General features: G+C 46.2%; 1 protein-coding gene and 1 pseudogene across 2 annotated transcripts in view; one reads left to right on the top strand and one right to left on the bottom strand.

The window, feature by feature from the left end:
* The window catches only part of mindy3 (MINDY lysine 48 deubiquitinase 3), a 50699-nt gene that overhangs the window by 17171 nt on the left and 6171 nt on the right, over positions 1–27357 (bottom strand). For both annotated transcript variants that reach the window (XM_024393739.2, XM_024393749.2), the window contains 2 exons: positions 11689–11761; positions 1537–1612 (listed from right to left, as the gene is read on the bottom strand). In XM_024393739.2, coding sequence (XP_024249507.1) covers positions 1537–1612; positions 11689–11761 — 149 coding nt within the window. The remainder of the gene's footprint in view (positions 1–1536; positions 1613–11688; positions 11762–27357) is intronic.
* Positions 10519–11653, top strand: LOC121841562 (annotated as a pseudogene).

The raw sequence follows: 27357 nt of genomic DNA, 5'->3' as shown, positions 1-27357 counted from the left end.
GGGCGATTAGGCCTGGCTCGCAGTCGGTTTTCCAATTCATCCCAAAGGTGTTCAATGTGGTTGAAGTCAAGGCTCTGTGCAGGCCAGTGAAGTTCGTCCACACCGATCTCGACAAACCATCTGTATCGACCTGTCTTTGTGCATGGGGGCACTTTCATGCTGAAACAGGAAAGGGCCTTCCCCAAACTGTTGCCACAAAGTTGGAAACACAGAATCATCTAGAATGTCATTGTATGCTGTAGTATTAAGATTTCCGTTCACTGGAACTAAGGGGCCAAGCCCGAACCATGAAAATCAACCCCAGACCATTATTCCTTGGAGCAGGTAGCGTTCTCCTAGCATCCGCCAAACCCAGATTCGTTCTTTGGACTGCCAGATGGTGAAGTGTGATTAATCACTCCAGAAAATGCATTTCCACTGCTCCAGAGTCCAATGGCAGCGAGCTTTACACCACTCTAGCCGATGCTTGGCATTGCGCATGGTGATCTTACGCTTGTATGCGGCTGCTCGGCCATGAGAACCCACAGTTCTTGTGCCGACGTTGCTTCCTGAGGCAGTTTGGAACTCTGTAGTGAGTGTTGCAACCGAGGGCAGATGATTTTTACACGCTATGCGCTTCAGCACTCGGCGGGCCCGTTCTGTGAACTTGTGTGGCCTACCACTTCACGGCTGAGCCGTTGTTGTTCCTAGTCATTTCTACTTCACAATAACAGCCCTTACAGTTGACCGGGGAAGCTCCAGCAGGGTAGAAATTTGACAAACTGACTTGTTGGAAAGGTGGCATCCTATGACAGTGCCACATTAAAAATCACTGAGGTCATCAGTAAGGCCATTCTACTGCCAATGTTAATTTCACTTTTGTTTATTATCTATTCCACTTGCTTTGGCAATGTAAACTTGTTTCCCATGCCAATAAAGCCCTTTGAATCAAACTATTCCCCACTGTAAACCCTCAATTACTCCTGATGTTTAGTGTTTGTTTATGTGTTGAACTTGTGACACACATATCCTGATCAGTCGCACATTTTAAACAAACACACACACATTTACATACACACACTTATCCAGCTAGTTAGAAACATGGTTATAGATGAAACCCTGAAGGCAACATAGCTGTGGAAACGTTTGTTAAATGTATTGCATCGGAGGCACAGAGTGTGCGGCTTGTCTTTTCTAAGAAATATGGTTATATTCAGCTAACTTTTCTGCCATTGTAACTTGAACTGGTCTGTCTTGTCCCCACAGTGTGAAAGCTGTCCAGGTTGGTGTGGTCAGGTCAGCTGATGACTGATCTAGGCTGACCTTAAGGCGGGGTTAACCCGAACCTGGTTTGAAGCAGCACATTAAAGCATTTCCTCTGTGTTCCTGCTAGCAGTTTAATGCCCCCACCCCCCGCCATCATCCCCTGCCCTCTTTCTCGCTTCCTCTGGATGTTTAGTGTTCTCGCTCTCTGGTTCTGTCTGTGTTTTCTCTGCTCTTTACCCAACAGCAGTGAAACATTAGCTGAGGCGGCTGGACAAGAGCACACACACTTACTAGTATTCAGGTTCTGAGACGAGGTCTAGTGCCTTCATCACCTCCTCCAACAGACAGTCTGGAATAAAGCCGTTATCTAGAGGGAGAGAAAGAGACAATATTGTTCAGAGAATTTTAGTCCAGACACAATAAGGAGACAGACTCATCTGCAATTCTGTGTCTGTTTTCTGGGAGTCATTATCAAAGAGGTGGGGTGAAGAGGGTGCCCCATTATCAGCAAGTCCCAGTGGCACTGAAACAGGACAGGCCTTCACGCAGACTGAACACACAGTTTACATTGTGCTAACAGAGGTACCTCATCACACACAAACACATATGTACACATGCAAGAACACACATGCCTAAGCACGAACGCCGGCCTTGTCCTCTCCTCTGTCTAACCTACATTCCTCAGCTATGACTTCTCTACCTGAGAGAACGAGCTTTAAAACACTACCACGTGTGTCCTACCCGTCTACTTAAAATACTAACATATGATTGTGTGCGCGCGCCACGAGTACAGTATGTGTGTTGTACACACATACTGGGTAGAACTACAGCTGAATCATAGCTTTACCCTAAGTTTCAAATTCTGTGTGAAACACTAACAAAGTGGTGTGTTATTGCGTGCATGGGAGACCTGTGTGTGTGTGTGTGTGTGTGTGTGTGTGTGTGTGTGCATGGGAGACCTGTGTGTGTGTGTGTGTGCATGGGAGACCTGTGTGTGTGTGTGTGTGTGCGCATGGGAGACCTGTGTGTGTGTGTGTGTGTGCGCATGGGAGACCTGTGTGTGTGTGTGTGTGCGCATGGGAGACCTGTGTGTGTGTGTGTGTGTGCGCATGGGAGACCTGTGTGTGTGTGTGTGTGTGCGCATGGGAGACCTGTGTGTGTGTGTGTGTGTGCATGGGAGACCTGTGTGTGTGTGTGTGTGTGTGTGCATGGGAGACCTGTGTGTGTGTGTGTGTGTGTGTGCATGGGAGACCTGTGTGTGTGTGTGTGTGTGTGTGCATGGGAGACCTGTGTGTGTGTGTGTGTGTGTGCATGGGAGACCTGTGTGTGTGTGTGTGTGTGTGTGCATGGGAGACCTGTGTGTGTGTGTGTGTGTGTGTGCATGGGAGACCTGTGTGTGTGTGTGTGTGTGTGTGTGTGTGCATGGGAGACCTGTGTGTGTGTGTGTGTGTGTGTGTGTGTGCATGGGAGACCTGTGTGTGTGTGTGTGTGTGTGTGTGTGCATGGGAGACCTGTGTGTGTGTGTGTGTGTGTGTGCATGGGAGACCTGTGTGTGTGTGTGTGTGTGTGTGCATGGGAGACCTGTGTGTGTGTGTGTGTGTGTGTGCATGGGAGACCTGTGTGTGTGTGTGTGTGTGTGTGCATGGGAGACCTGTGTGTGTGTGTGTGTGTGTGTGTGCATGGGAGACCTGTGTGTGTGTGTGTGTGTGTGTGTGTGCATGGGAGACCTGTGTGTGTGTGTGTGTGTGTGTGCATGGGAGACCTGTGTGTGTGTGTGTGTGTGCATGGGAGACCTGTGTGTGTGTGTGTGTGTGCATGGGAGACCTGTGTGTGTGTGTGTGTATGGGAGACCTGTGTGTGTGTGTGTGTGTGTATGGGAGACCTGTGTGTGTGTGTGTGTGTGTATGGGAGACCTGTGTGTGTGTGTGTGTGTATGGGTGACCTGTGTGTGTGTGTGTGTGTGTGTGTGTGTGTGTGTGTGTATGGGAGACCTGTGTGTGTGTGTGTGTGTGTGTGTGTGTGTGTGTGTGTGTGTGTGTGTGTTGTGTGTATGGGAGACCTGTGTGTGTGTGTGTGTGTGTGTGTATGGGAGACCTGTGTGTGTGTGTGTGTGATTGTGTGTATGGGAGACCTGTGTGTGTGTGTGTGTGTGTGTGTGTATGGGAGACCTGTGTGTGTGTGTGTGTGTGTATGTGTGTGTGTGTGTTATTGCGTACATGGGAGACCTGTGTGTGTGTGTGATTGCGTGCATGGGAGACCTGTGTGTGTGTGTGTGATTGCGTGCATGGGAGACCTGTGTGTGTGTGTGTGATTGCGTGCATGGGAGACCTGTGTGTGTGTGTGTGATTGCGTGCATGGGAGACCTGTGTGTGTGTGTGTGTGATTGCGTGCATGGGAGACCTGTGTGTGTGTGTGTGTGTGATTGCGTGCATGGGAGACCTGTGTGTGTGTGTGTGATTGCGTGCATGGGAGACCTGTGTGTGTGTGTGTGTGTGATTGCGTGCATGGGAGACCTGTGTGTGTGTGTGATTGCGTGCATGGGAGACCTGTGTGTGTGTGTGTGATTGCGTGCATGGGAGACCTGTGTGTGTGTGTGTGTGATTGCGTGCATGGGAGACCTGTGTGTGTGTGTGTGTGCATGGGAGACCTGTGTGTGTGTGTGTGTGCATGGGAGACCTGTGTGTGTGTGTGTGTGCATGGGAGACCTGAGACCTGTGTGTGTGTGTGTGTGTGTGTGTGTGTGCATGGGAGACCTGTGTGTGTGCGCGATTGCGTGCATGGGAGACCTGTGTGTGTGTGTGTGTGCGATTGCGTGCATGGGAGACCTGTGTGTGTGTGTGTGTGTGCGATGCGTGCATGGGAGACCTGTGTGTGTGTGTGTGTGTGTGTGTGTGTGTGTGTGCGTTGCGTGCATGGGAGACCTGTGTGTGTGTGTGTGTTGCGTGCATGGGAGACGTGTGTGTGTGTGTGTGCGTGCATGGGAGACATGTGTGTGTGTGTGTGTGTGTGTGCGATTGCGTGCATGGGAGACCTGTGTGTGTGTGTGTGCGATTGCGTGCATGGGAGACCTGTGTGTGTGTGTGTGTGTGTGTGTGTGTGTGTGTGTGTGTGATGTGCGTGCATGGGAGACCTGTGTGTGTGTGTGTGTGCGTGCGATTGCGTGCATGGGAGACCTGTGTGTGTGTGTGTGTGTGTGTGTGTGTGTGTGCGTGCGATTGCGTGCATGGGAGACCTGTGTGTGTGTGTGTGTGTGTGTGTGTGCGTGCATGGGAGACCTGTGTGTGTGTGTGTGTGATGCGTGCATGGGAGACCTGTGTGTGTGTGCGATTGCGTTCATGGGAGACCTGTGTGTGTGTGTGTGTGTGTGTGTGTGTGTGCGATTGCGTGCATGGGAGACCTGTGTGTGTGTGTGCGTGCGTGCATGGGAGACCTGTGTGTGTGTGCGATTGCGTGCATGGGAGACCTGTGTGTGTGTGTGTGTGTGTGTGATTGCGTGCATGGGAGACCTGTGTCTGTGTGTGTGTGTGTGTGTGTGTGTGTGTGTGTGTGTGTGTGATTGCGTGCATGGGAGACCTGTGTCTGTGTGTGTGTGTGTGTGCGATTGCGTGCATGGGAGACCTGTGTGTGTGTGTGTGTGTGCGTTGCGTGCATGGGAGACCTGTGTGTGTGTGTGTGTGTGTGCGATTGCGTGCATGGGAGACCTGTGTGTGTGTGTGTGTGTGTGTGTGCGCGATTGCGTGCATGGGAGACCTGTGTGTGTGTGTGTGTGTGTGTGTGTGTGTGTGTGTGTGTGTGTGTGATTGCGTGCATGGGAGACCTGTGTGTGTGTGTGTGTGTGTGTGTGTGTGCGATTGCGTGCATGGGAGACCTGTGTGTGTGTGTGTGTGTGTGTGTGTGTGTGTGTGTGTGTGTGTGATTGCGTGCATGGGAGACCTGTGTGTGTGTGCGATTGCGTTCATGGGAGACCTGTGTGTGTGTGTGTGTGTGTGTGTGTGCGATTGCGTGCATGGGAGACCTGTGTGTGTGTGTGCGCGTTGCGTGCATGGGAGACCTGTGTGTGTGTGTGTGTGTGTTGCGTGCATGGGAGACCTGTGTGTGTGTGCGATGCGTGCATGGGAGACCTGTGTGTGTGTGTGTGTGTGATTGCGTGCATGGGAGACCTGTGTCTGTGTGTGTGTGTGTGTGTGTGTGTGTGTGCGATTGCGTGCATGGGAGACCTGTGTGTGTGTGCGATGCGTTCATGGGAGACCTGTGTGTGTGTGTGTGTGTGTGTGTGTGTGTGTGTGTGTGTGTGTGTGCGATTGCGTGCATGGGAGACCTGTGTGTGTGTGCGATTGCGTGCATGGGAGACCTGTGTGTGTGTGTGTGTGTGTGTGTGTGTGCGATTGCGTGCATGGGAGACCTGTGTGTGTGTGTGCGCGATTGCGTGCATGGGAGACCTGTGTGTGTGTGTGCGATTGCGTGCATGGGAGACCTGTGTGTGTGTGCGATTGCGTGCATGGGAGACCTGTGTGTGTGTGTGTGTGTGATTGCGTGCATGGGAGACCTGTGTCTGTGTGTGTGTGTGTGTGTGTGTGTGTGTGTGCGATTGCGTGCATGGGAGACCTGTGTGTGTGTGCGATTGCGTTCATGGGAGACCTGTGTGTGTGTGTGTGTGTGTGTGTGTGTGTGTGTGTGTGATTGCGTGCATGGGAGACCTGTGTCTGTGTGTGTGTGTGTGTGCGATTGCGTGCATGGGAGACCTGTGTGTGTGTGTGTGTGTGTGTGTGCGATTGCGTGCATGGGAGACCTGTGTGTGTGTGTGTGTGCGTTGCGTGCATGGGAGACCTGTGTGTGTGTGTGTGTGTGTGTGTGTGTGTGTGTGTGTGTGATTGCGTGCATGGGAGACCTGTGTCTGTGTGTGTGTGTGTGTGTGTGTGTGTGTGTGTGTGTGTGCGTTGCGTGCATGGGAGACCTGTGTGTGTGTGCGATTGCGTTCATGGGAGACCTGTGTGTGTGTGTGTGTGTGTGTGTGTGATTGCGTGCATGGGAGACCTGTGTCTGTGTGTGTGTGTGTGTGTGATTGCGTGCATGGGAGACCTGTGTGTGTGTGTGTGTGTGTGTGCGATTGCGTGCATGGGAGACCTGTGTGTGTGTGCGATTGCGTTCGCGTGCATGGGAGACCTGTGTGTGTGTGTGTGTGTGTGTGTGTGTGTGCGATTGCGTGCATGGGAGACCTGTGTGTGTGTGTGTGTGTGTGCGATTGCGTGCATGGGAGACCTGTGTGTGTGTGTGTGTGTGCATGGGAGACCTGTGTGTGTGTGCGATTGCGTGCATGGGAGACCTGTGTGTGTGTGTGTGTGTGTGCGCGCGATTGCGTGCATGGGAGACCTGTGTGTGTGTGTGTGTGTGTGTGTGTGCGCGATTGCGTGCATGGGAGACCTGTGTGTGTGTGTGTGTGTGTGTGTGTGTGTGTGTGTGTGTGTGTGTGCGCGATTGCGTGCATGGGAGACCTGTGTGTGTGTGTGTGTGTGTGTGTGTGTGTGCGATTGCGTGCATGGGAGACCTGTGTGTGTGTGTGTGTGTGCGCGATTGCGTGCATGGGAGACCTGTGTGTGTGTGTGCGCGATTGCGTGCATGGGAGACCTGTGTGTGTGTGTGCGCGATTGCGTGCATGGGAGACCTGTGTGTGTGTGTGCGCGATTGCGTGCATGGGAGACCTGTGTGTGTGTGTGTGCGATTGCGTGCATGGGAGACCTGTGTGTGTGTGTGTGTGTGTGTGCGTTGCGTGCATGGAGGAGACCTGTGTGTGTGTGTGTGTGTGTGTGTGTGTGTGTGTGTGTGTGTGCGATTGCGTGCATGGGAGACCTGTGTGTGTGTGTGTGTGTGTGTGTGTGTGCATGGGAGACCTGTGTGTGTGTGCATGGGTGACCTGTGTGTGTGTGTGCGATTGCGTGCATGGGAGACCTGTGTGTGTGTGTGTGTGTGTGTGTGCGATTGCGTGCATGGGAGACCTGTGTGTGTGTGTGTGTGTGTGCGATTGCGTGCATGGGAGACCTGTGTGTGTGTGTGTGTGTGTGTGCGATTGCGTGCATGGGAGACCTGTGTGTGTGTGTGTGTGATTGCGTGCATGGGAGACCTGTGTGTGTGTGTGGTGACCTGTGTGTGTGTGTGTGTGTGTGTGTGTTATTGCGTGCATGGGAGACCTGTGTGTAAATTATTGCGTGCATATGGGATGTGTGCACACTCTGGCGCCTCTCTTCTATAACACAGTGAACTGGGCCGACTGTAGATGTGACACTGGCAGATTTATAGGGCTTTGACACTGCTCTCAGCTCTGCTGGTTCTAGTGTGTGTATAAACATCCATATGGCGTAAATGAAAAATCTCACGAAACAGCAGAAACACATCTCAGTGTAGACAGACCTATCAATTTCTCTGTTTACTACATATTTGGTGTGGAGGTAACCAGAACAGACAAGACTACTCTCAGCTGGTGGCGCTCACTTTGTTAGAAACGTCAACACAAACAGGCGCACACAACCCCTCAGCTACGTCAAGAGGCATATTGTTCTTATAAACACGAAACAGAGGAATGTTGTTTATGCAGTCAGAAATTATTCCTGCTGGAACACACACACACACACACACACACACACACACACACACACACATATCAAAGACAGCGACAAACACACAAATGTGTCTGTGCAGGTTTGGTCCATGGGGTGTGTGTGATGACTACGGTGACCTTCAGCTGGACACACTCACACTCCAGCAACATGCATCACGCTCTCATTGTGTAGTGTGACAATCACACATACCATGGGTAACTCAATCTCTCCATATATACTTTTGTGTGTGTATATATAATGTATGTGGACACCCCTTTAAATTGTGGATTCGGCTACTTCAGCCACACCCGTCGCTAATAGGTGTATAAAATCGAGCACATAGCCATGCAATCTCCATAAACAAACATTGGCAGTAGAATGGCCATACTGAAGAGCTCAGTGACTTTCAACGTGGCACTGTCATAGGATGCTACCAAGTCAGTTCGTCAAATTTCTGCCCTGCTAGAGCTGCCCGGGTCAATTGTAAGTGCAGTTATTGTGAAGAGGAAAAGTCTAGGAGAAACAATGGCTCAGCTGCAAAGTGGCAGGCCACACAAGCTCCAGAACGGGACCACAGAGTGCTGTAGCGCATAAAAATAGTCTATCCTCAGCTGCAACACTCACTACTGAGTTCCAAACTTCCCCTGGAGCAATGTCGGCAAAATAACTGTTCGTCGGGAGCTTCATGAAATGGGTTTCTATGGCAGAGCAGCAGCACACAAGCCTAAGATCACCATGCGCGATGCCAAGCATTGGCTGGAGTGGTCCAATAGAGGTGAGCTTTGCACTCTGGAGCAGTGGAAATGGGTTTTCTGGAGTGATGAATCACACGTCACCATCTGTCAGTTCGACAGATTAATCTGGATTTGGCGGATGCCATGAGATCGCTACCTGCCCCAATGCATAGTGCCAACTGTACAGTTTGGTGGAGGAGGAATAATGGTCTGGGGCTGTTTATCATGCTTCGGGCTTGGCCCTTAGTTCCAGTGTACAGAAATCTTAATGCTACAGCATACAATTATATTCCAACAGTTTGGGGACGGCCCTTTCCTCTTTCAACGTACCCGTGCACAAAGCAATGTCCATAAAGAAATGGTTTGTCGAGAACTTGACTGGCCTGACTGAAGATATCCCTCTAGCGCTGTGGGGACTGAGCTTTGGGAAAGTGGGTGGGGTCATCTCCTGCCTGGATGGCCCTGTCTGGGGGTATCGTCGGAAGGGGTCACAGAGTCTCTGACCCATCCTGTCTCAGCCTCCAGTATTTATGCTGCAATAGTGTGTGTCGGGGGGCTATGGACAGTTTGTTATATCTGGAGTATTTCTCCTGTCCTGTATGAATTTACGTATGCTCCCTCTAACAAAACACGCTCTCTCTCTACCTCCAACAAACTCTCTCCCGGAGGACCTGAGCCCTGGGACCTTGCCTCAGGACTACCTAGCCTGATGACTCCTGGCTGTCCCCAGTCCACATGGTCTTGCTGCTGCTCCAGTTTCAACTGTTCTGCTTGCGGCTATGGAACCCTGACCTGTTCACCAGATGTGCTTCCCTGTACCGGAACTGCTTCCTTGTACCGGAACTGCTATTTTCAACTCTCTACCACACCTGCTGCCTCGACCTCAATGATCAGCTATGAAAAGCCAACATACATTTACTCCCGAGGTGCGGATCTGTTGCACCCTCTACAACCACTGTGATGATGATTATTATAATTATCACGATTCCCTGCTGGTCATCTATGAGCGTTTGAACATCTTGGTCATGTTCTGTTATAATCTCTACCCGGCACAGCCAGAAGAGGAGTGGCCGCCCCTCAGAGCCTGGTTCTTCTATAGGTTTCTTCCTAGGTTCCTGGCTTTCTAGGGAGTTTTTCCCTAGCCACTGTGCTTCTACATTGCTTCCTTTTTGGGGTTTTAGGCTGGGTTTCTGTATAGCACTTTGTGACATCGGCTGAACTAAATTTGATTGACTGCAAGAGCCCTGACCTCAACCCCATCAAACACCTCTGGGATATATTGTAATGCCGACTGCAAGCCAGGCCTAATCACACATCAGCGCCATTCCTCACTAATGCTTGTGGCTAAATGTAAGCAAGATCCCACAGAAATTTTCCAACATCTAGTGGAACGCCTTCCCAGAAGAGTGGAGGCTGTTATAGCAGCAAAGAGGGGACCAACTTCATTAATGCCCATGATTTTGGAATGAGACGTTCGACGAGCAGGTGTCCACATATACTTTTGATAATATAGTGTCTCTCCCCCCCATCGTTCATTCAGCTCACCTTCTTTCCACGACCAAAAGCAGAGAGTAGTTATTAGAAAGCAGCGGGGCCTTAGAATCTGACATCCTCAGTGACTCAGTATAGGCTCAGTGACTCAGTAGAGGCTCAGTAGAGGCTCAGAGTGTGAAGTAGAACTCTCATATGTCCCTCCTTTCTCCAGCCAGGTCACCTGTGATACAAGTCAGTATTCGACATCCATCCATGTCTATCTATTACCTTCAAGTAGGTTTCGGTTTTGCTAGGGTGTTGTGGACAGGGATGGCAGATAATTTGTAAGCATCTGCCTCGGATTCCAAAGGTTGCATGTTCGAATCCAGCAAGTTTGAATCTGCTTCCGAGTTAATGCCTGAACTTTAAACACCTCGGAATTGGACTCTCTCTGACATACTAAAGCAACCAATATGAGCGGAAGAGGCAAAACCGGAGGCAAGGCCAGGGCGAAGGCAAAGACCCGTCATCCTGTGCCGGGCTCCAGTTCCCCGTGGGCCGTGTGCACAGGCTGCTGCGCAAAGGCAGCGTGTGGGCACTGGCGCACCAGTCTACCTGGCCACCGTGCTCAAGTACCTAACTGCTGAGATCATGGAGTAGGCCGGCAACACCGCCTGTGACAAGAAAACTCGCATCATTCCTCGTAGCTGACCGTCCGAAATGACGAAGAGCTGAACAAACTGCTCGGCAGTGTGACCATCACTCAGGGTGGTGTGCTGCCCAACATCCAGGCAGTGCTGCTCCCCAAGAAGACAGAGAAGGCCGTCAAAGCCAAGTAAATAATTCTAATTCTGACACGAGAGAGCTGGTTGCCCTTCTCTCTCCCATCACATAAAATATTATTCCTCTTTTTATCACTATCCTTGCCCTTTTCTTTGCCTTCCCGCCCCCGATCACCCCAAAAGGAGGAAGAAGAGGATGGGAGCAGGTTGACTCAGCTGTGGGGGGGATTGGGGCAGGCGGGCGGGCTGACACACACACACTAACCCCAAAACAACAACAGCAGAGATGAGACGAGAGAGGACCCCTGCTCAGAGGATGAGGAGAAGAGAGGATGAGAATATAGGAGTCTGAGGTTATACAGGCACATGCTCTACCAGGAAGGAGAGAGGAGAAAAGATAACATGTCCAGGATATTGGTGTGTGTGTGAGAGAGAGAGACACACACTATTAGGCGATATACCGTTTATACCGTATGTTGGGGCATTTCAAAATACAGATGGTATGATATTCAAAACCGATAAACCAGGGTCTGTGGGGGTGCGTGCTACGCCACTGCTTAGAACAATAAGAAACCTAAGATGTGTCAAATTATATCCAGCTCAGGGCTCCAGCTATGCATTTGGTTTGCTAACTTGCTTGCTAAGTGTCAAGATCAAGCGTCTTGGTTACAGCAGAGACATTCAATCCCCTCCTGGATCAAGATCCCTGTTGCCTAAATTGTTGTGCGTTTCTATTTTAATATCGCCCCTTGTGTGCACTTCCGGTAATACCGTATACCACATTATGGTTCCTGAAACGGTATGAACATCTGGATACCGCCCAACCTTAGAGACTATCAGACTATCGTTGAACAGTATTACCTTCTGGGTCGAAGGTTTGGAAGACTCTCCTGGCCTGTTCAGACGGAGACTCAGGAGCCACCAGACACATCTCCTACAAATACAAGAGAGGGACATCTGTCAGATATCTCAACATTATATTATAGTCTAAACACAGAAATTAGGCAGGCTTCCAAATCTCCATAAAATCCAAAGAGAAAGACAGAGCGAGAGAGATGTGTAGACCGAAGCACACAGATCACATAGGTCAAGAATTAAGATTACAACAACGGCTCTAAGGAATGCGCGCGTGTGTAAGCTAGCGTGTGAATGTAAGAGCTTACGTGCGTGTGGACTATCATAATCATCAGGCTATGTTGGGTTATTAGCTGATCTGCAGATAAAACCAGACATGATGTTTTCACTCAAAACACATCAGCCAATCAGGCACTCACACAGAGAGTTATAGTTGTTTGTTTGCTGACTCAGAGGGTCGTTGCCGGGGGGACTCTGAGGAGAAATAAGGAGAGACAGATTTCACAGAGATAGGACAGTGTGTGTGTGCTGGGGGGGCGGGGGGTTTAGTTCCAATCTTTGGATTCATCAACCCCCTCACACTCCAAATTTGTACTCCCTTACCCAAGTTTCATAGTGAAATATGACAGTTGACAGGCTGGGAACCAAACTGCAAAACTCAAACACGCACAGTGGGTAGCATAGTATTAATGACACTTGCCGCATCCACTGAACTGGAGTATGTTTACTACAGTGGTGTTTTACACAAACACACTCAGCCAAGAGCAAATAAACTGAGCTCATCTCCCTGAGCCAGCCTTTATTAAAGTAGGAGTTCAGATGAGACGGTACTTATTACTGTCACTGACATATTACCGTCCTCAGGGGTCACAGAGGAAGAGAGAGGGACAGAGGAAGAGAGAGGGACAGAGGGAGATCAGGGGAAGAGTTGGGGAGAAAGATCTCAAGAGGAGAAGACTCCCAGCTGGTAGGGAGGAGTGCACACACTCTTCTCCCTGTCAGAGCAGCTGGTGTACAGAATGGTTAGATTTGTTAGTTTAAGTAGCTCTATAAATCAAGCCGTACATTCTTCATCTCGATAGACAGACATGGAGTCAGACGTGTGTTAAGGGTTAATGAATGGTCAGAGGGTTAACGTCCCTTACAGTTTACATGAGCATAATTTACTGGAGGAGGCTACTAAAGGGAGTGCATTTGTGTGACATACAGTATAACCCAGTTACAGTATAACCCAGTTATAGAGATGGGGTTAACTCATATACTCTCCTCTAGCAGTAAGGGTTAAGATTCAGGAAGAGTTATAACTGTAGGTAATAACAGTGCTGGAACCTTGTAGAAACAGGAGATAGTCCCAGTCAACATTCAAGTAATATTGAATTCCCTCGACCATGCCCACAAATTGCAGAAAACAAACAGTCTCTATTTCACCCCCATTGTAAAGAGGCAACTTCTTCATCGATTTTGTTCTACAGAAATAACAGAACATGCTGAAAACTGCTGTGTTGTTCAATGTACATGTAGCCAGGTCAACAAAAAAAAAAATCACAACCTACGGCTCGCAATGCTCCCATGTAGGAAAATAAAGCCTGCGAGAAGCGCCCTGTGTCTTCAGGGTATCCGGTGTGGGAGAGTAGGAAATATGGGGACGCAGTGGCCAAGTAGGCTACAAGTAGTTATGTGTGGAAAACATTTCATCACAGGTAAGACATTTAACTTGTTTAGTATAGTCCGTTTGTAACTCCACTCACCACTAGTAGCTGTATAGTCTGTGTTGTTGGTCTTAGCTAGCTTAATATTCCAGTCGATAGTTAGCATTCACTCACTCAAGTGGCTGCAAGCATCGTCATGAAAAGGGGCGAGGGAAGCACTACAATATTACCTTTTTCTTAGTTGTGAGAATGCTAGGGAGCAGGAAATGTTGAAAAGTAAACTTTAGACATGTTGTACTTTTCTTAAATGTAGTTTTGTAAATCGACTAAAACAAACAAGAAAATTGTTTTTGAAAAATTTAAAGTTTTTGCTGTGAGGCAATGGGGTAATCACCACAGGTTGTTTTCCCCACAAGTGGGCAGGGTCGCAACATTTTTCACCTCCATGTCTCTGTCATAATCAGATCTTAAGTCTCCTTAGAGACAGTAAACATACTGTCAACTACAGACAAGGCAACATCTCATTACCTGAAGCCTGCACACACACACACGATGAGCTCAGATACAATCACGCAATACACTTTAATAAAACATGTCTATGTACAGGTAACTGCCAAAATAAAGGAAACACCAACATAGTCTTAATAGGGTGTGGGGCATACACAAGTTAATGCACATTGGCATAGACTACAAGTGTCTAACTTCATTGGAGGGATCCGACACCATTCTTCCATGAGACATTCCATCATTTGATGATTTGGTGATGGAAAAAGCTGTCTCAGGCACCGCTCAATAATATTCCAGAGGTGTTCAATTGGGTTGAGATCTGGTGACACACACAGGGTTGCAAAGGGTCTGAAACTTTGAAGTACATTTGGGAAGTTAAGCCCTGGAATTAGTGGAATTTTGCTTAAATTCATTAAAAAAAGAGCTTATAACAGTGAACCTAATTGAGGAGTGTTAATTCACTTATTTCCATACACGTTTCATTTTAAAACATTTATTTTACAAAGGAGTTGTTCAATCTAACTGCTTAACTATTTATCTGTACATGGAATTGCATTTGTTTTTTTTTCTTTACAGGAAATGCCACAAGCACTATCTGATGTGTGGAGACATTTCACTGCAGCTAATGTATAAGGAAAAGCTGTGTACATTTGCAAATACTGTGCCAAATCATATGTGAAGAAAGCAAAAAAGATGCAGAATCATCTGGCCAAGTGCATAAAGTTCCATCAGCGCTCACAACAAGCAACCTCTGACAAAAGCCCTCTCTGAAAATTATGAATCAGACACCTTATTGATAGCAACAGCTTATGGTCATCCTGGAATCAGAAGTTTTTGACTCAACGGAGGAACACAGTCAGAGAAATGCTGATGAATGTCTTGCTCAAGCTGTGTGTGCAACTGGTTCACCTCTGATGCTCACAGGCAATGTGTATTGGAAGAGATTTCTGAATGTTCTTTGCCCAACATACACCATTCCAACCAGACATGCTTTATCTACTCATTTGCTGGATGCAGAGTTCAAGTGAAGGTCAAGCAAATCATAGAGAAAGCAGACTATTGCAATCATCTCTGATGGGTGGTCGAATGTTCACAGGCAAGGAATAATTAACTACATCTCCACTCCTCAACCAGTATTCTACAAGAGCACAGACACATTGGTCTCTACATTGCAGATGAGCTGAAGGCAGTCATCGATGACCTTGGACCTCATGCATTGAATCTGCTCATCAAGGACATCATGGCACTGAAAACAATGGCTACACTCTACAAGAGAGCCAAGGAAATGATTAGGCATGTGAAGGGGCATCAAGTTATAGCAGCAATCTACCTCACCAAGCAAAGTGAGAAGACCGACCGACCAACCAGTGCTCCCGCACATTGGCTAACCGTGCTATCTGCATTGTGTCTCACCCACCAACCCCCCTTTTACACTACTGCTACTCTCTGTTAATCATATGTGCATAGGTCACTTTAACCATATCTACATGTACATACTACCTCAATCAGCCTGACTAACCGGTGTCTGTATGTAGCCTTGCTACTTTTATAGCCTGTTTTTTACTGTTGTTTTATTTCTTTACCTACCTATTGTTCACCTAATACATTTTTTGCACTATTGGTTAGAGCCTGTAAGTAAGCATTTCACTGTAAGGTCTACACCTGTTGTATTTGGCACACGTGACAAATAAACTTTGATTTGAATAAGAACACCACATTGAAGGTGCCCAACAATACCCGTTGGGGTGGTGTTGTCATCACATTTGGCTGTCCCCTGGAGGGGAAGGAGTCAATCCAAGAAATGGCCATATCACAGTCTGTTGATATGGACAACCTCATCAAGAGGATCCTCCTAGATGAAGTATTTTGGGAGAGAGTGGTAAGCAGCATGACAATGCCATCTTGTCTGATGTTCAGACTCTGCTTGCAGATGTAAGATAAGAAATCTGTACTTCACTGTTGCTCCAAGCAGAGGAAACTGCAGTTCAGAAAAGCATTAAAAAGAGTGAAGACTTCTGCCTGAAGCCCATACACACCGCAGCATACATGTTGGACCCCAAGTGTGCTGGCAAGAGCATCCTGTCTGATGCTGAGTTCAACAAGACCTATGGTGTCATCACTACCGTGTCTCGCCACCTTGGCCTGGATGAAGGCAAGGTTCTTTGCAGTTTGGCGAAGTACACTTCCAAGCAAGGGCATTGGATGGAGATGCAATACGGCAGTCGTGTAAACATATCTCATCAGCCACCTGGTGGAAGGGACTGTGGATCCGAGGCTCTTTCTCCTGTTGCCTCCATTATCCTCAAAATCCCACCAACATTAGCCACCTCAGAGCGCAACTGGTCCTTGTTTGGGAACACACATACCAAGGCACACAACAGGCTGACCAACACAAGGCAATTTGCCATCCAGGCAAATTTGAGTTTTTTTGAGCCTGACAACAAGGTTGGAGAGTGACAGTGAAGATGATGCCTCAGTGTCTGAAGTTCAAGAGGTGGACACTGAGGAGGTCGTTTTGGGTAGCCTTCCACAAGCTTCCCACAATAAGTTGGGTGAATTTTGGCCCATTCCTCCTGACAAAGCTGGTGTAACTGAGTCAGGTTTATAGGCCTCCTTGCTCACACAGACTTTTTCAGTTTTGCCCACAAATTCTCCATAGTAATAAGGTCCGGGCTTTGTGATGGCCACCCCAATACCTTGACTTTGTTGTCCTTAAGCCCCTTTGCCACAACTTGTGGAAGTATGCTTGGGGTCATTGTCCATTTGGAAGACCCATTTGCGACCAAGCTTTAACTTCCTGACTGATGTCTTGAGATGTTGCTTCAATATATCCACGTAATTTTCCTTCGTCACGACGCCATCTATTTTGTGAAGTGCACCAGTCTCTCCTGCAGCAAAGCACCCCCACAACATGATGCTGCCACCCCCGTGCTTCACGGTTGGGATGGTGTTCTTCGGCTTGCAAGCCTCCCCCTTTTTCCTCCAAACATAACGATGATCATTATGGCCAAACAGTTCTATTTTTGTTTCATCAGACCAGAGGACATTTCTCCAAAAAGTACGATCTTTGTCCCCATGTGCAGTTGCAAACCGAGAGCATCCTGTCGGGCTGTATTTCCGCCTGGTACGGCAACTGCTCCGCCCACAACCGTAAGGCTCTCCAGAGGGTAGTGAGGTCTGCACAACCCATCACCGGGGGCAAACTACCTGCCCTCCAGGACACCTACACCACCTGATGTCACAGGAAGGCCATAAAGATCATCAAGGATAACAACCACCCGAGCCACTGCCTGTTCACCCCGCTATCATCCAGAAGTACAGGTGCATCAAAGCAGGGAACGAGAGACTGAAAAACAGCTTCTATCTCAAGGCCATCAGACGGTTAAACAGCCACCACTAACATTGAGTGGCTGCTGCCAACACACTGACTCAACTCCAGCCACTTTAATAATGTGCCAGGTGCCCCTGGATGAACAATCCAAGGCCTACACTGCATTCTGGACGCCAATGGGCCTGTTCCAGTTCAAGGTCATGCCATTTGGCCTTCATGGGGCCCCGCCAACTTTCCAGCAGCTGATGGACAAGGTCCTCCAGGACTGTGACGATTACTGTGCTGCTTACTTGGACGACGTGGTGATCTACAGCCACTCCTGGGAGGAGCACATACAGCATCTTAGCAGAGTCCTATGGAAGATCTATGATGCAGGCCTCACGCTTAACCTCCTGAAGTGTGAGTGGGTGAAACAGGAGACAAAGTACCTGGGTTACCAGCTGGGTAAGGGTAACGTTTGGCCTCAGGTGGACAAAGTGGAGTCCATCAGGAACAGCCCTCAACCCAGAACCAAGACACAGGTGAAGTCCTTCCTAGGTCTGGCAGGGTGGTACCGGAGATTCATTCCGCAGTTTTCGACCATCGTTGTCCCTCTGACCAACCTCACTTCAAAGGTGGCCAGCAACCCTGTGAAGTGGACTGAGGAGTGTGAGAAAGCCTTCAGGAAACTGAAAAAAAAAAAACAGTGCTTATTCCCTGTTCTCCAGACCCCTGATTTTCAGAAGAGATTTCTCGTGAAGGTGGACGCGTCGGCTGTGGGAATTGGAGCTGTACTGGCCCAAGGAGAGCCAGGAGAAGAGCTTCCCGTGCTGTACCTGAGTCGGAAGCTGTTGCCAGGAAAACCAGGTATTCTACAATTGAGAAGGAGTGCATGGCTATAAAGTGGACCCTAGATAGTCTCCGTTACTACCTTCTTGGGAGGGTATTTGACCTGCACACAGACCACAGAGCACTGACCTGGATCCAGACCATGAAGGACCAGAATTCTCGTGTGACCAGGTGGTATCTGGAGCTCCAGCCTTTCAGGTTCTGTGTCCGTCACAAGGCAGGAAAAGAGAACGTCACGGCGGACTACCTATAAAGGCTCCCGAACCTGGTCGCTTCAGGAGAGGAAGAAGGTAATGTGATGTAGAAGTCCGTCACTGGCCGCGGGCAGAATTTGGTTCTTTAACGCACGCACACATTCATCACTCCTCCCTGCTCAGGTATAAGATAAGGTAACAATGTGGGTCAACACACAAATTAACTTCTGTCTTAGTACATACATTTCACACTTGTCAGTGTTCATATTTAATATAAGCAATATGTATTATACTTATCTGTGTTGTGGATGAGCGCTTTGTTTGTTTGTTTTGTTCCTCTCGCTCTCTGTAGCTTCCGGGTATGCTGGATAAGGACCCGAGCAAAGGGAATTGGGCTGACTTTGTAGTGCCTGTCCCAAATGGCTCATTAATGTAAATGTGCATATTGAAAGACACAGTAGTGAGTAGTCAGTAGTGATGTAATTTTGTAAATGTTATGTGGTGATAGTTTAAAAACGTGTTGCAATGTATGTATGTTTAGTTAATGGAAAATGTAGGTTTGACTAGATAATTGCTTAATTAATTTGTGTTAATTGTTCTGAGGGGAGGGGCTAGCCCTACAAAAGAAGCCACTCTTTCAGTTCATGGAGGCCATTTTGGATTGAGCTGTGAATGGGGCAGCATTGTGTTTAGCTGTCCCATAAGGTATACGTTTGATGGCAGTACTGTGGTTTTTGTTCCGGCATCACTTTGTAAATAAACACCCTGAAGCACAGAAGAACTTTTGTGGCTCCACCATCTTTTTATTTTGATAGAGGTTAGGTTTTCCAGTATAGCCTTCTGGCCTACTCTACGTGACAGAAATGTATTTAAAATATATCACTAGCCACTTTAAACAATGCTACTTAATATAACGTTTTAATACCCTACATTACTCATCTCATATGTATATACTGTACTCTATACCATCTACTGCATCTTCCCTATGCCGTTCTGTACCATCACTCATTCATATATCTTTATGTGTTCTTTACACATTCTTCTGTACATATTCTTTATCCCTTTACACTTGTGTGTATAAGGTAGTAGTTTTGGAATTGTTAGGTTAGATTACTCGTTGGTTATTACTGCATTGTCGGAACTAGAAGCACAAGCATTTCGCTACACTCGCATTAACACTATGGTTTGTTATCAAGAAATTTGTGGAGTGGTTGAAGAACGAGTTTTAAATGACTCCAACCTAAATGTATGTACACTTCCGACTTCAACTGTATGTTGAAAACGTTTTTGGGAGATGCGATGGATCATTGGAGATCATTCAAAATAAAAAGAATTGTTCAGTGAAATCATCCCATGTGAAGAGTCAACTCATTTAATGAAAGTTATGATTTTAACTAAATAGTTTAAAATTTCTATTGGAATGATTTAATAATTTGCAATTATGTTTACTCATAATATATCCAATGAAAAAAAAACATCTACATTTAAACGGTATTAACATTAATTTGCATATATTTCCGATAAGTCCCATACATTCCCATGGAAAGTTTACACCTCTGAATATTCCCCAAAATGTGCAACCCCACACACAGACACTTTAAACCCCCTATGCTCCTTTGAGACCACTCATTCAAAAAGTGAGATCTCTTAACCATGATAGCCAAAACAAAACAGGCAACTGTGTATTTTTATTAATTAATTAATTTAACACCTGCTTTCAACATACATTGTATCCCTCATTTACTCAACTGTTTCCATTATTTTGGCAGTTACCGGTACGTGTGTAGCGTGTGGGTGTGTTAAATGCCAGGCCTGCTAGTATGTCTTTGATGTGTGTTTTATTAGAGGCCTGGAGATGCTGCTGAGTTTAGATGTCATGTCACACACTCCACAGGGAAGGGGTGTGTGTATTAGCCCCATCTCCTTCAGCCATTTGTTTGCTTGCACTGGACCAGAGGACTGCATTCTCTAAATGTGCATGCACGTGCACACACCCCGATGGTACCAAGAAAGTGTGTGCGCACGCGTGTCTGTGTGTTATGAAAATCAAGAGGAATGCATTCCGAACGAGCTCAGAACCTAATTCTGTTCCCCAAACCCTCAAGTCTGTATTGAGTCTTACCAATCAGATCTAGCTCCTGAACAGCAACAGAAACCCTCCTAAAATAGAAACACACTAGTCCAGCTCATCTCTATCCATCTGGTTCTCTCACCTTCCACTTTAATTTGGGTGTTTCCAACCCTCTTTCTATCCCTCTCACCTTCCCTCTCCTGAGATGTAAGGAGCTGTAGATGGGTGTAGCCTTACCCCTCTCGTCAATCCCCCTCTTCAGCTTCCCCTTCCTCCTTTCTCTACCCCTCCCTCTTGGTCCCTCTGTTCTGTCCAGACACATACTTTCATCTGTCTCTCCATCTATCCATCTATCCATCCCTGACCATTCTTTCCCTCTCTGTCACGCTAACAGGAACTCCTAGTCTACAGTGTCTGTGTGGTGTTGGTTTAGTGTTTCTCTTTGTTAGGTGGAGAGCCTCTTGAAGCAGAAGACTCAATTACACTCAGACCTTTGTCCTGGCTAAGAGGGGCTGAGAGGTGTGTGTGTTAGGGGAGAGGTGTGTGTATGTGTGTGTGTGTGTGCCAGAGACAGACAGGTGATTAATGGGCTGTCATCAACAACAAGCTGTCTGGGGTCTCTGAACAACAGCGCAAGACTATAGAGAACAGGGATATACAGGACAGCTATAGACTGAGACCAGTCACAGACAAGGGGCCAGGCCCTATCACACACAGCCTTTGTCCCTGCTAGAATAGAACAGGTCAGATGTGTCAGAGAATATTAATGACTGTTACTGTACACTTCTTTCACTCAGATCTAGCTGTGTGTGTGCGCACACTCACAGGTAAGGTACCATAGCTCTTTTCTCTTTCTAAGATTCTCTGAAAGTGAGACCTGCCTCAGACTTAATGACCCATCCTCTCTCTCCCTCTCACTTTGAGACATTTAGGGACATGTATAGTACAGACACAAGTAACATCAGACACATGCTCTTTGGGGAAAGACACTGTGTGTGTGTGTATGTGTGTGTGTGTGTGTGTGTCAGTCTCTTTAGGGACACTGAGGGCCAAAAGAGCTGCTCTATTTCCCATTAAATCACTGACCCATAACTGTGCTACTGCACACACACACACAAGCCGGTTAAACCATCAGAGCGTGTAAACACACACAGACACACAGCTCCCGAGAGGGGCTTAAGGATAAGAGGATGGAGGCCTGTGAATGTCATCACTCTCAGATGGAAGGAAAGAAACACTACAGAGAGAAGAGAGAAAGAGGACATGGTCCCTAGGGAAGCCAGAAGCCCCTTTAAAGTACATCCTTCCTTCCGCACTCCCTTCTATCCTTTCAGGATTAAAATATGTCATTATGACTGATGTGACATGACAGGATAGGGTTAATGATGGGGCTGTAGTGGAGCAGGTTGAGAGCTTCAAGATCCTTGCTGTCTACATCACCAACAAACTATCATGGTCCAAACAAAACAGTCGTGAAGAGGGCACGACAACACCTATTCCCCCTCAGGAGACTGAAAAGATTTGGCATGGGTCCTCAGACCATCAAAAAGTTCTACACATGCACCATCGAGAGTATCCTGACCACCTGGTATGGCAACTGCTTGGCCTCCGACCGCAAGACACTACAGAGGGTAATGCATACGGCCCAGTACATCAAAGCTTCCTGCCATCCTGGGGCAAAGCTTCCTGCCATCCAGGACCTCTATACCAGGCAGTGTCAGGAAGGCACCAAAAAATTGCCAAAGACTCCAGCCACCCTAATCATACACTGTTCTCTCTGCTACCGCACGGCAAGAGGTACCGGAGCGCCAAGTCTAGGTCCAAAAGACTTAACAGCTTCTACCCTCAAGCCATAAGACTCCTGAACAGCTAATCAAAATGGCTACCCAGACTGTTTGCATTGTCCCCCCAATTTTTATGCTGCTGCTACTACTACTACTCTGTTTATTATCCATGCATAGTCACTTTACCTCTACCTACATATTACCTGGACTAACCTGTGCCCCCGCACATTGACCCTGTACCGGTACCCCCTGTATATAGCCTCGCTACTGTTCTTTTTTTTGTTGCTCATTAATCACTTATTTTTCCATTTTTAACTGCAGTCGGAGTAAATACTTTAACACCCTTTTTTCTTAACTGCATTGTTGGTTAAGGGCTTGTAAGTAAGCATTTATTTCACTGTAAGGTCTACACTTGTTGTATTCGGCACATGTGACAAATAACATTTGACTGGATTAACTGTATAGTAGAATTATGTAAAGTAACATGCTATAAATGACATCAGAGCTTAGAGTCTGGCCAACTTTTGCAACATTTTTGTAGGACAGAAAATTTGACCAACACATCAAGAGAACATCCCTGGTCATCCCTACTGTCTCTGATCTGGCGGACTCACTAAAAACAAATGCTTAATTTGTAAATTATTTCTAAGTGTTGGAGTGTTCCCCTGGCTATCTGTAAATTAAAAAAACAAGAAAATGGTGCCTTCTGGGTTGCTTAATAAAGAATTAACAGATTAATACTTTTATATTTCATACTTAAGTATATTAACTGCCCAAATATACTTAACTATCAAAAGTAAAATGTTAAAACCAAATACTTCCAGACTTTTACTCAAGTAGAATTTTACTGGGTGACTCACTTTTACTTGAGTCATATTCCATTGAGGCATCTTTACTTTTACTCAAGTACGACAACTGGGTACTTTTCCCAACACTGCATAAAACGCATGTCATAGTGTCAAGGTTTATGATCACTATGTTTGTACAAGATGACTTGGTGTGATACCCTGGGTTGTCTTGAACAGAATGAGCCTGTTTTTTGTGAAGGAAATTTGCTGAGCACCACGCATCTGAATGCACACGACTCATTTCTGAGAACCAAAATGATGATCTGCCTTGTGAAAGCCTAACACGAAGATCTTATTTTATACTTTAGCTAGTCATGTTGGCAATAGAAGCTTTCAGATTATGCTCACCTGACCCAGATTGAGATTTATAATGGACCAACAGTAATTGGGTAAAGGTGGGGATACTGGGCTGTGTTCAAAACAAACTACTAGTGTGGTTGCTCTAGTTCCTCAACGGCACAGCTAAGAGAGATTAAAATAAATAAATATGTATATATAGTTGAAGACTCTTCTTTGAGAAAAAGTGCATTGAATTACTTAGGAACTATGCACACTTAGGCGAGGTATGGATGTCTCAGTTTTCAAATACACAAAATCTTCTCCCCAATCTCTCCTCTCCTGCCTTTCTTCCTTCTCCTCCTACTGTAGTCTCATCCCCCTCTCCTCTCCCGCCTCTGTGGTGACAGAAGGCCTCAGATCCCATTACAGGCCATTATAGATAGCCTGTAATGGGATGAAGAGAGGTGGATGGGGGGTGAGAAAGGTAAAAAGAGGGAGGGTGGTGGAGAGGGGGAGCTTTTGTCCCGTTAGATCAGATAAAAACACTAATGCTATGAGGCAGTCACACACTAATGGTCTAAAAGCCACACTGTAACAATGACGGGACATCACACACACACACACTACATTAGGGACACAGGGGAATCCTAGCACAGGCATCACAAGATGCATGGTTTGAGGTCAGCTCCAGAGCTCTCTTAACACTAACACACTGAATGCTGTTGTCGTCACACACACTGACATGAACTAGTTACAACTGTTCTAGATGTGACATTTACTCTTCCCCCAACCCACAGTAATGACACGGTGTGCAGTACGCACGTGTGTGTATGTGAAAAAGCTCCTCTCCCTAATCAGCGTAGCGTCAGCTGCATGAGCATGGTGGAGAACCCAAATCGGATGCCATATCCTACAGATCTTTGCTTACCATAATAATAAGCGTAACCTGCTTAATTGCTTACACAAAAGTTAATGGTTTGAAGTACAAGGGGTAAAAAAAAATATATATATTTCTGGTTTTAAATTTGACACTTTTTCATGATATCCTATTGTTAGTTACAATCTTGTCTCATCGCTGCAACTCCCCAACGGGCTCGAGAGAGGCGAAGATCGAGTCATGCGTCCATCCGAAACAAGCCGCGATGCTTCTTAACACCTGCTTGTTTAACCCAGAAGCCAGCTGCACAAATGTGTCGGAAGAAACCCCGGTCAACTGACAACTGTAGTCAGCTTACAGGCGCCTGGCCCGCCACAAGGAGTCGCTAGAACTCGATGAGCCAAGAAAAGCCCCACGGCCAAACCCTCCCGTAATCCGGACGACGCTGGGCCAATTGTGTGCCACCGTACAGGACTCCCAGTCACGGTACAAGTGTTTTTCTATAACCCTGATTACAGAATTCTCAGAGGCCTCAACTTGTGACAATCCAACCTTGAACTAGCTCTAGCTCCTGAATATCACTCTCTATACCAAAATCAGCAGATGCCTAACTGTTCAATTGAAAAGTTGAATGAGATTCATATCACCCCACGTCTGCAATGATGCATGTATACGTAATTCAGAAAGACTATATAGCCTTGAGTAGAGGTTGACCGATTAATCGGAATGGCCAATTAATTAGGGCCGATTTCAAGTTTTCATAACAATCGTTAATCAGCATTTTTGGACGCCGATTATGACCGATTACATTGCAATCCACGAGGAGACTGTGTGGCAGGCTGACCACCTGTTATGAGTGCAGCAAGGAGCCAAGGTAAATTGCTAGCTAGCATTAAACTTATCTTATAAAAAACAATCAATCTTAACATAATCACTAGTTAACTACATATGGTTGATGATATTACTAGTTTAACTAGCTTGTCCTGCGTTGTATATAATCAATGCGGTACCTGTTAATTTAAAAAATAATTAATTTTTTAAACCTGCAAATTTAGTTAAAAGAAATTCATGTTAGCAGGCAATATTAACTAGGGAAATTGTGTTGCTTCTCTTGCGTTCAGTCAAAGCAGAGTCAGGGTATATGCAGTAGTTTGGGCTGCCTGGCTCATTGCAAACTGTGTGAAGACCATTTCTTCCTAACAAAAAACATAAATAATTTGCCAGAATTCTACATAATTATGACATAACATTGAAGGTTGTGCAATGTAACAGCAATATTTAGACTTAGGGTTGCCACCAGTTTGATAAAATACAGAATGGTTACGTATTTCACTGAAAGCATTTTGTTTTCGAAATGATAGGTCATTAATATGGTCAAATCCGGAAACTAAGGCTCGTATTTCTTTGTGTTTATTATATTATAATTAAGTCTGATTTGACAGAGCAGTCTGACGGTGGTAGGCAGCAGCAGGCTCATAAGCATTCATTCAAACAGTAGTTTCCTGCGTTTGCCAGCAGCTCTTCACAATGCTTGAAGCACAGCACTGTTTGACTTCAAGCCTATCAACTCCCGAGATTAAACTGGCAATACTAAAGTGCCTATAAGCACATTCAATAGTCAAAAGGTATATGAAATACAAATAGTATAGAGAGAAATAGTCCTATAATAACTAATCTAAAACTTCTTAACTGGGAATATTGAAGACTCATGTTAAAAGGAACCACCAGCTTTCATGTTCTGAGCAAGGAACTTAAACGTTGGCTTTCTTACATGGCACATATTGCACTTTTACTTTCTTCTCCAACACTGTTTTTGCATTATTTAAACTAAATTGAACATGTTTCATTATTTATTTGAGACTAAATTGATTATTACTTCTGTATTATATTAAGTTAAAATAAAAGTGTTAATTCAGTATTGTTGTAATTATTTAAAAAAAAATATATATAAAAAAAAATTAAAAGGTCCTCCAATAATCGGTATCGGCATTGAAAAATCCTAATCGGTCGACTAGGCAGGGTAGCCTAGCGGTTAGAGTGTTGGACTTAGTAACCGGAAGGTTGCAAGTTCAAACACCCGAGCTGACAAGGTACAAATCTGTCGTTCTGCCCCTGAACAGGCAGTTAACCCACTGCTCCTAGGCCGTCATTGAAAATAAGAATTTGTTCTTAACTGACTTGCCTAGTTAAATAAAGGTAAAATAAAAAAATAAAAATAGCCTTGAGATTCAAGAATAATTGGCCTTTTGGGTGATTTGTTTCTTAGCCATTATGGATTTTTAGCCACTGCTTTTGACATAGTGTAGATGTAAATGCCATGCTATTAATTTTGTACTATGCGCTTGCATCTAAGCTGTATCTTGTCCTCACATCTGCATATTGAATTTAAATTCATATACACAAACGTGTTACTTCGACCACACCATGGCCTTGAGTCTCCTTTCTCTCCATCCAAGTGAACAAATCAGAAATGAGGGGTCCACAGTGTCCACGGTCTCCAGCAGGACAAACGGATCCAGATGGGAACTCTGGGATCACATTCCCAACAGGAAAACATCCACCTGAGGGCACACACACATCTCCTACGTCCATTAATGCTAATCAGGATCAGGTTCCCCGCTCTCAGGAATGTGTGTACTATGTCACCAGTGCCTTGACTACCAATAACCTCCATGGCTCCCATCACAGTGAAATCATGAGGACCATGACTCATGGTCCTCATCTGGTTCATCTAGTTTGCCTCTACATGTGTTCCAGCCCCCTAGCAGGCAGACACTACCCAGTACCCTGCTTTATCCCGGGGGACATGGAGCAACTGCTCTAATCTAAAATGATAGTTCACTCCAACATCAAGATGTTTCTAACCCTCAAGACATGAGTGGAGTCGTAGATGTTGTGTATTGTACTGTACACAGTTGATATGGGACTTGGATTCATCTTAATATAAGATCCCTTTAAAAGGCCTGGAGACTGCTGACAAACTTCTGCTTTTGGAGTTATTGATCACTTCATACAATAATTGTATTATCCATTTCTTCGAAAATCCATTGGGTGTAGTGTTATGAGGTAAACGCTAGCTGTAACATTCTGTTTTCCTCTGATGCCATATCCAGTACCAGAGAGAATCAATTAGCTCCGCCTTAAGCTGATTGCTGGCTTTGATACGCAGGTATAGCAGTATACAGTTCCACACACGATCCACAGCCAACAGAATCCAGTGCCTGTATACATATGCAGAAGGATCTTTGAATGAGTGTTAGAAATTATTCCAAGAATAATCTAAAATAGTGCTCCAAATTGTTAAAGT

The sequence above is a fragment of the Oncorhynchus tshawytscha genome, linkage group LG03 (assembly GCF_018296145.1).
Source record: "Oncorhynchus tshawytscha isolate Ot180627B linkage group LG03, Otsh_v2.0, whole genome shotgun sequence".
NCBI lineage: Eukaryota > Metazoa > Chordata > Actinopteri > Salmoniformes > Salmonidae > Oncorhynchus > Oncorhynchus tshawytscha.
The sequence above is the reverse complement of the archived record's forward strand: the minus strand, read 5'-3'. Positions and strand labels throughout refer to the sequence as shown.